The sequence below is a fragment of the Cygnus olor genome, chromosome 8, assembly GCF_009769625.2.
Source record: "Cygnus olor isolate bCygOlo1 chromosome 8, bCygOlo1.pri.v2, whole genome shotgun sequence".
NCBI lineage: Eukaryota > Metazoa > Chordata > Aves > Anseriformes > Anatidae > Cygnus > Cygnus olor.
The window spans coordinates 1,694,319-1,703,235 of NC_049176.1; the positions used below are offsets into that span (position 1 = coordinate 1,694,319).

Sequence of the window (8,917 nt, forward strand, 5' to 3'; positions counted from 1 at the left end):
TACTTCAGTCATCTCTTTTCCAGACAGTGGAGTCTGGTGCACTCAGTAGTTCCCCAGACAGAAGACATTCCATACCTTTTGGATCATTCCTGCTGCCCTTCTCTCACACATTTCCAATTCCACTAAAGCTTTTGTGCATTAGGAAAGAGAATACAACGGTAGGAAAAAAAAACACATTTGAATAGTCTGTTTCTAAATGATAGCAGGCTCCTATGTGACTGCGGTCTTCCGTCTTAGCCTTCGCAACTATCCTTTCTTTGAAAAGGAACGGGTTGCAATCCCTGCAACTAGAAAATAAAGGGGAGAGCTAAGCTTCTTAGTCCAAAGTCCAAAATCATTTGCAAATATTGGGAGTAGCTTATGTGTATTAGTTATTCTTTGGTGGGTAAGGATGAGAAATCATTTGAACTAGTTTCTGTGCAACTCTGAGTTTGATGGAAATGTATTTTTTCCCCAAAGATCGCTTGACTCAGTCTTCAGCTTTTACTAGTCACATTCATACTTCACCCATGCCAATGACTACTTTTGTAGCCTTCTAGTAGTTCATTAATTTCTGTGCCTCTTCTGTAATGTTGGGTTACTACCTAGCTGTCTCTCTTGCTTGTGTGTTATGACTAGTTGATGCTTGTATTTGTTGAAGTTGTAATAGTTATAAGTTCCATTTCTTATTAACCGGTTTGTAGCATCACAAATGCCTATGCAGGTAGTATTCAGTCTCTAGCATTGTTTTCCAGTTCTTCCAAGAAAACTGTTCGAGTTAATAAATATCAGAAATTCTTTTCGTGGCACATTCCTCAGATACCGAAGTGGCTAATTCCAGAATGTGAACAAGTGGTTGTTTATTTTAAGGTTTGGTACAGTGTTTGTACAAGTGCACATGCATTTTCAGCATTCTTTTTTAATTTTTAAAACAGAACTTTTTTTTTCTTTCAGTTTATAATGAATACAGAATCTGTATTTAATTTATTGGCAAAATGTATACTGACCTCACCAGATCAGGATCTGCTCTGTGAATTTAGTTCTTAAGGGACAGCAACAAACTTACAAAACCAATTTTTCCACTTTGTGTCTCAGTTTCCTGTCTGTTAAGGGGAACGATGAAGCAGCCTTAATTCACAGCATGTTATAAAGATAGGTGTATTATCCGTGTTTGAAAAATGCAGTGACAGCTAGAGACAGAAGGCAGAGAGGGAGCCTGATTTGAGGCCGCACTCCCTGAACCTGGTGCCAGTGCCCTCGGCAGGGGGAGGCCCAGTGAGGCTGCCCTGGGCCTGCTGATCTGATTGCCTTCTACCCTGGGGTGGGCAAGCTGGCAGGCCGTCTGCTTTCCTTGCCAAGTGGCCAGGCTGCGTGAGGCAGGTGGGACGAGGCCGCCTCTTTCAGAGGCGTGGGCAACCGGGAAGCCCAAGGAACAGATGAGGGCTGGCTGGGCCAAGGGGCAGGCTGCCTGCAGGCCCCAGTGCAGCACTCCGCAGGACGGTGTAAATGAAAGTTATACTGAAAGCGTTTTTTCTTATTTGGGAATGGAGAGAACTTGCTTGTTTAAACAGATTTTTATGCAAATAGTCTACATGTTTCTGTAGAGTTCAGGGGAATCTTTAATTTTATTTATTTTTTTCCTCATAGTGGGCAATAAATCCATGGTTTCTAGTTGTATTTTTTCCATCTATGGATGCGTTAGCTACCATATAAGTACAGTGCTTACAGGATGTCACTGTTTGCTTATACTCTTTGTTTTGCTTACTAACCAGAGGAAATAAGTCCTTTGCTATATATAAAATAAATAATATTAAAAATGAAGATACAAAGGATCTTTGTGTTTAATTTCTTTCTGTGCAATAGTTTAAGATACAGTAATGTCAATATAGCTTTGCTACACTACAGTTTATTACAGAAATTGGGATAAAACTGGACTTTGCAGAAATAATTTTCTCTGCCTTGAGATATCTGAAGCTGTTTTATATTTTGATTTGTAAGAAAAAACAGATTTTTTGAACAGGAACTGTTTTGTAGTAGGCCAATATAATTCACTTTTAGCAAATCATTTTTTTCTGCTTCTACGTGTAGCAGAAAGTAATCTAAGCACTTCAGTACATGTTCGGGTATATAAATTCCTTCAAAACAGTAATCTCTTGCACACTGCGGTTCTTCTGAATGTACCAGATGTAACTAATATCTTGCGACATAATCCACCTTCTAATATTTTGAGAAAAGGGAAACTATTCATAAGACTTGCTGGCAAAGTTCAGCAAATATTTCAGGTATCCTGAGTGCTGTTATTCCTAGCTGATACTTTGGATGCTGTTTCAAAGCCTCATTGAGGAGTTCCATAAATGGGACAGGTGTGTCAAGTTATCCAGAACAGGTGCTACAATAATCCAGTCCAAGAAGGCCATCCCACATGTATTGGCCAACTTCCACAAAGAGAAATCTTACAATATTCCTGATACCTTTGATTGCCCCTTCTGTCTGTTATAATTATTATTATTTTTAGTGACAAGATTCTTCACTGGTTTAGTCCTTTAGCTGTTCTTTTACAATCATTGTCGTAATTGTTTTCAGTTTTCATGCAATGGTTTTATTTTATGGCTGTAGCCATAAGCTTGAATTTCAGTAGCATATGAATAGTCTAAAAAGGCAGTGCATAAAACTTTTTTAATCATCAACTTTTAAATTACTTGATCACTACATAGCTTGATTGTACTGCATATATAGGTTGCCAGCAGTTGTGGAAGGTAGATATCTGGAAAATAAGTTTGAATAGCATGATTCAGGTAAGTGTTATGTTGTAACTATGTTAAATTAATTAACAAAAATTAGGGTAGAGAACTTCGGTGTTTTAAAATAAATTGGATAAAGATGGGTTTAGAAACTTACTTCATCCCTGTTCTAGAATTTCCTAATGGTGGAAATGATGTAGAAAAAACTATTTGACACTAGAAGCATAGTTACTCCAGTCACTTGAAATAAAATTGTCATATCATGCAAAATAACTTTTTTTATTCACAAAGTCAGCATTTCCAAATCATGTTTAAAGCGTTTCATTTTTGTTGAAGTAAAATCTAGATTAAAAGGGTCTTTCATCTCCCATTGCATTATCTTCTCTCATTTCAGCATGTGTACACAACTACTGCCATAAATGGGACAAATTTTTGTACATCCGCAAAGGATGCTGTCTTTATTTTGGCAAAGAGTTCTGCTGAATTTGCATCCATTAGTTGTTTTGGAGATTTTATCATATTTCTAGGAAAGGTAAGAGTAAGAAAAAGTACTGTTCCATAAGGCTGAAGTGAATAATCAGGGTATGATTTTGTTTCTTGTACCAAAAGTAAATAAAAGGTTTTAAGCTTAAATAAGGTAATATTATTGTTAAACTAGGTGTTGTTAATGCTGTAAAATGAATTTGGAAGAGAGGATAATGTTTGAGGAACTTAATCCTTTTCATAGCTTTTACTGAGTTACTTATTTGTGTTAGTGTCCTTGGTGCCACTCTTGCAGTTCCTGTTGCACTGAGTCTTTGGTAAATATATAGTAGAAGATTGCTCCTGCCCTACAAAATTTGCACACTGAATTGAATACAAAATGTGGCAACTATTTTCCGAAAACTGCATAGCCATCTCTCAGATGAGATGTTCTTTTAAAATATTAGCTGTAATTTGCCTGAGGATTTTGGTGGGGTTTTTTGTTGTTTCTTAGGAAAACAAAGAAACAAATTATGTGATTAATAAGGCTGCATTTCTCTCTCAATGCCCTTTACAGGTGTTTGTTGTATGTTTTACTGTTTTTGGAGGATTGATGGCATTTAACTACCATCGGGAGTTGCAAGCTTGGGTAGTTCCTCTGTTGCTGGTTGGATTTTTTGCCTACCTGATGTCCCACAGCTTCCTGTCTGTGTTTGAAGTGACGCTAGATGCCATGTTCCTTTGCTTTGCTATTGATATGGAAACAAATGATGGATCTGCAGAGAAGCCATACTTCGTAGATCAGGAACTGCTGGTAAGCCCCAGTGATAACAACAAAAATATTTGAGCCATTCTAAGCTTTTGAGGACTCTCTCTTTCCCCATGACCTAGTAATCTGAACTCTTAATCCATCTGATTTCTTTTCCAAGCCCTTAGAAAAGGATAGGCTCAGGGATGCAAATTAAAAAAGCGAGTTTAAAAATTGAAATAAATGAACTCCTCCCTCTGGCCCCTGCGTGCTAGCGATGATCTGCTTCCTTGTTTTAGATCATACCCTATAGGCAATGGCTGACTTTTTAAGGCTTAGTAAATATATAAATAAATAGCTGAGCTAGCTGCAGTACGATCCACAGTGTGCCCTAAGATTAGATGTTTATGTCCATTTTTCCTTTCTGTACAGCAAGGAGCAAAACTAAAGAACAAGGAGCTTGTAGCAGGTCAGGTATTCATATACGTCTTATGGATGCTGTAGTTTTGAACAAACTTGATTCAAACTTGAGTTGCTTTCCTTCATACATATACAGATTCTTTTGCCAAAATACTGTCCTATGTTTCTTGATTAAATCCTTCTGTCTCTGGACTGACTGTTCTGTCTCTACCCTGATAATTACTGTATTGAACTGCAAGCTTTCCATGGAGAATCAATGCATAGCTAATAGTGATGGAGAGCTTTAGTTAACAGCTGCATTTGAAGCATTTGAGTGTATACAGGCCATCCCTTTCATATGAATATTGGAAATGTGGAAGCTTTTTTTCCTTTCATACTATTTTTGCCTGTCCTGTCCATTCTTTCATAAACCATGCAACAAAGAAAGTCTTAGCAGCCAGCCAGACTAGTTCAGATGATGTGAATCTTCTGGAAGGATTTCTTCAGGACAGTGTCAGAACTGTTTTTGGTTTGTTTGGTTTTGTTTTGTTTGCTTTGTTTTGGTTTGGTTGGTTGGCTGGTTTTGGTTTTGTTTGTTTGTTTTAATGCTGCTATTAGATTTCCTGTAATGTTCTTAGAATTTTGTTGAAAACAAACAAAAACAATAAAAAGGCAGCCTAAACATAGGCTTAACCCTTTTTACAGAAGAAAGCAGATGGTTATTCTTTGGCCTTGATTCAGAATAGTACTTAAGCACACGTCCTGAATAGGAATATGTTACTTAATGGAAAACGCTGAAGCCTTGACCTCTGTTCTTCTTCCTCTGTTTTGCCAAATGCTAGAATACTTCTTAATGCAATTCTCCTTCATGAGACAAACAGGCTTTCCTTTTTCCACTTCCAAACTTTGTGGTAGTTTTTCTTTAACTCTGGTTTAACTCTTAATTCTTTGTAGTTAGCTATTCCCTGGGGTCTGGGGTGAAGAGAGGACTTCCCGCAGGGGCGAGTCATCCAAGCAGGGCAGGCAGTATAACCTTGTATGGAAAAACTGGGGGCAGCACATCCAAACTCCTCCTCATTGCATGACCAATAGTATGTTTCATCACATAGACAAGGACTTGGAGTTTCCCAACACATGAAGGCATTGATGTGTGGCATCTGTGTTACAGTTGAGTGATAAACATCTGGGGGTGGAAGGGAGGCTCTGTGGCCCTCAGGATGATATGTGGCAATAGGTGGAGAGCTGGGTGAGTGATTTCAGACAGCCAGAGCTCTCATTGCTGCAGTAGAGGAAGTAAGAGGGATTCTTGTTTCATCCTATTCAGCTGCTTTCATCACCCTGCAGAGTGCCTCAAAGTATCACTAAGTGTCATCCAGCTAGGAACCAGCTAGTTTTATAGCCCCAGGTTAACTATCTTCCTTTACAAGGCTGTTTTTTAATTTTATTTTATTTTATTTACGTAATGGTTCGCATTCCCGAATGATCTCACCCTGCTTTTTGTTTGTAGATGTTTGTGAATCAAAGTAACAACTTAACACAAGGGCATAAACACAGAACCATGAGATGTGACAACGAAGATGGGACAGAGCTCCAACCTATGGTGAGGAGGGAATATGGGCTGTGAACTTGTCTGCCAGCTGCTGTTTGCCTTTATGTCCTGAGAAGAAAAGATGTAGACTGTTGCGTCTTCTGATGTTTCACAGCCACAAACATTTCCCTTCTATTGCTTTCACTCCTCAGGAAACCCTCTGCTGGTACAAAATGGAAGGATGAAATATTTATACTCATCCTTCTTCCCATTCCCCAGTGTGCCCAGCAGAGGATGAGAAAAATCAGGCAATTGCAAGGTGATGGGAGAGCAATCCTCTTTGGATAGTCCTTCACGTGCCTGCTGTAGGAAAGTCAGAACAGCAGTAGGCTGCTTGATTTTGTGAACACTTTCTGGAACTGTAAAGTTAGAGCTTAGATGCCTACCCCTCCTCTCCCTCCCTTCCCTGGCATGTCCTCTACAGTAATTAAGTATTTCTTGCCTGTTTTATGCTGGGGTAAAAAAGCTGAGATGCTAGAAGGGAGTGTTCTCCCACACCCAAGCATGGGAATGTCCCGAGAGTGAAAGCTCACCAACTGCCGTCTGAGGTCTGCGCATTGCCCAAGCTGAGGAACTGCCCCAGCCAGCTGAGAATCTGGGGTGATTTTACCCCAGCACCAGGGGACTACACCAGGGCTGCTGGAGAAAGATGCAGCAGCTACTCTGGCACCAGCTCCTGCTCCACATTACTACTAGTGTCTTGCGTCCTAGCTACTCCTTACGGGGGCACAGAGATTGTGGTGATTCTTCTTGGTCTACTTTGAAGAGGTCCCAGGCTCTAGGGTACCCTCCACAGTCTTGTGGGCATTCTGCTGTAGGCAGTTGGGCTAGAGGGCACTGCTTCAGTTTATAATATTTGTTCTTTTCGCTGTGTGTGTCTGTTACTGCATTCTTCAGTAATATTTTGGCAAGCACAGAAACTGGGGGTTTCTGTTCCCTAAGAGATGACTGCAGATTTAAGACACAAAAGAACCATAATTATTTTCCCAGTTTACTTTTTCAGGCATATAAATGCAATAACAGGACCAGTGCTACACATTGCTTGATTCCTTTTTTCTCTGTTTGTAGACTTGAATGTGAAGTACACCAGGAAGTATGAAGGCAAACCAGCAATAGCAAAAACAGTTGCAGAAAAAAAGTAAAGGTTACCAATAACCCAGGACAAAGTAACTATTAGTTCTGTAAATCTCTGTTAAATCTGTTGTACCGTCTGCACTGGTAAAATGACCATCTATTTGTATGAATAATGTGTTTCATGTCAGCATATCTTATTTTTATTAATAGACTTGTTATGATAGTCTATGAAAGTTGTTAATAAACAAATTCCTTATAAGTTTCTATGTCCTCTAACTAAAAATACTGAGTTTACAAGGTCATAGAGCTGTCCTTTTTACCTTTGTAGCATGTCATTTAACATGTGGGTTTTTTTTTTTCTTATCATGCTTCTCTGGGCTGGTTGTGCCTGGATCAGAAAATGTAGAAACATTTGCAGAGGAGGCACTCTGATTGTTTCCCGATTTATTCAGTATATCTGAACAGCCAGCGCATCCAATTAAGGAATGGCACTGAGCTCATTGATGGGAATTCTCTGTAGTCAAGATAATTAATAGTTATGAGGTAGCTGTCGTTCTTGTAATTAGACTCTATTGGGAATGGTCTTTACAAGTCAGTATCATAAACCATCCATTGGCTCCTCTTCAAAGGGCAGATGAGGAATGGCCTTTTTTTGTGTGTAAATAAACAACTACCTTCTCTTTGCAATTGAAAAGACAAAGCAGATACAAATTGTAGCTGGATTTAAAGCTTGACAAAGAAGTGGTGGCTGAACAGAAATGAGATAAAAGGATGATGTAAAAAATACTTTATGAAGAAGTGTTAGTTGAAACGTGGATGTGAAATACACAGTATCATGGAGGAATGTAGAGGTGACTGACAGGGCTTTAAATCAGAAGAGGGAGAGAAGGTAAGTTTAGATGCGGTTTAAAAAGAAAAACTCTGTTTTCTTTTGAGCAGATTTGAGGTCTGTTTAAACTTCATACTTGGACTGTTTATAAAACACTTTCACGGTCCACCTTGTTCTGGGTATGGGGTTAGTTTTAGATTTTATTTAGTGGGACATGACTTTATTCTTTCTCTCTTTGAAGAGAGGTTTGAGGTAGGAAGATGACTCCAACTAGGGATTTCAGTACAGTACGCATCAAGTACATCAGGAAGCAAGACATTACTGCAAGTTAAATGACTGAAACTGCTGTAACGAGTAAGGCCCGTAGAATACATTGCTAAACCTCTGATTAGTCACAGCTTGGAAGTGACATACAGAATAGTAAAGCTCATTGATGGTAAGAATGCCAAATCTGTTTTCATCTGAATACTGTTATCTGATCTGCTGCTGAAAGGAGACTAGCTATTTGCCAGGGGATGCTCAGAAACAGTGGCTGCTTATTCCTCGTTTAAATAACCTGTCTACTTTCATATGAGCGACTTCAAGAAGTGGAAGGATAAGGGATGCATGATGGGAAGGGAAAAGAAAGATTAATTACTTTCTGGGTGGCAGGTGAGCTTGATGATCTGCTTGGCTGTGACTCACTACCTCTTCATTATTTTAAACTATACACTTGGGTACTTCTGGTGCTTGTGTTTGTGGATGCTGTGGCAACTGGAAATTACACCGAATAAGCAATAGCGCTCTAATATTGAGAAGGTGTGCAGATATAGTACTAACAGAGGGAAAAAAACTTTCTTCTTCCACAGGTCTCAGTAAGATTGTTTGCAAATTATAGCATCTGCACAATGTAAAAATGTTTCACAATTTACAAAGCATAGTAGATTGCCTTGGAAGTTAGAACAATCAGTTACTGTGCATTATTATTTTTTCCCTGGTTTGTATTTGATACTCACACTGCATGTTTTGGCCCTTGACTTGGGAACTCAACCGAGTGGTGGAAGAAAGGAGGGGACATTTCAATAAATGTATCTCCATTTTCAGACAGTCCCTATGCT

General features: G+C 39.1%; 1 protein-coding gene across 6 annotated transcripts in view; it reads left to right on the forward strand.

Annotated features, from left to right (window-relative positions):
• SLC44A3 (solute carrier family 44 member 3) overlaps positions 1–7,250 on the forward strand; it is a 103,312-nt gene extending 96,062 nt beyond the window's left edge. For 5 of the 6 annotated variants that reach the window (XM_040565874.1, XM_040565878.1, XM_040565875.1 and 2 more), the window contains 4 exons: positions 3,115–3,252; positions 3,760–3,996; positions 5,837–5,929; positions 6,986–7,250. In XM_040565874.1, the coding sequence (XP_040421808.1) occupies positions 3,115–3,252; positions 3,760–3,996; positions 5,837–5,929; positions 6,986–6,991 (474 nt within the window). In that variant the 3' untranslated portion in view covers positions 6,992–7,250. The remainder of the gene's footprint in view (positions 1–3,114; positions 3,253–3,759; positions 3,997–5,836; positions 5,930–6,985) is intronic. The other variant, XM_040565879.1, reaches the window with a different exon arrangement.
• Positions 7,251–8,917: the final 1,667 nt, after the last annotated feature.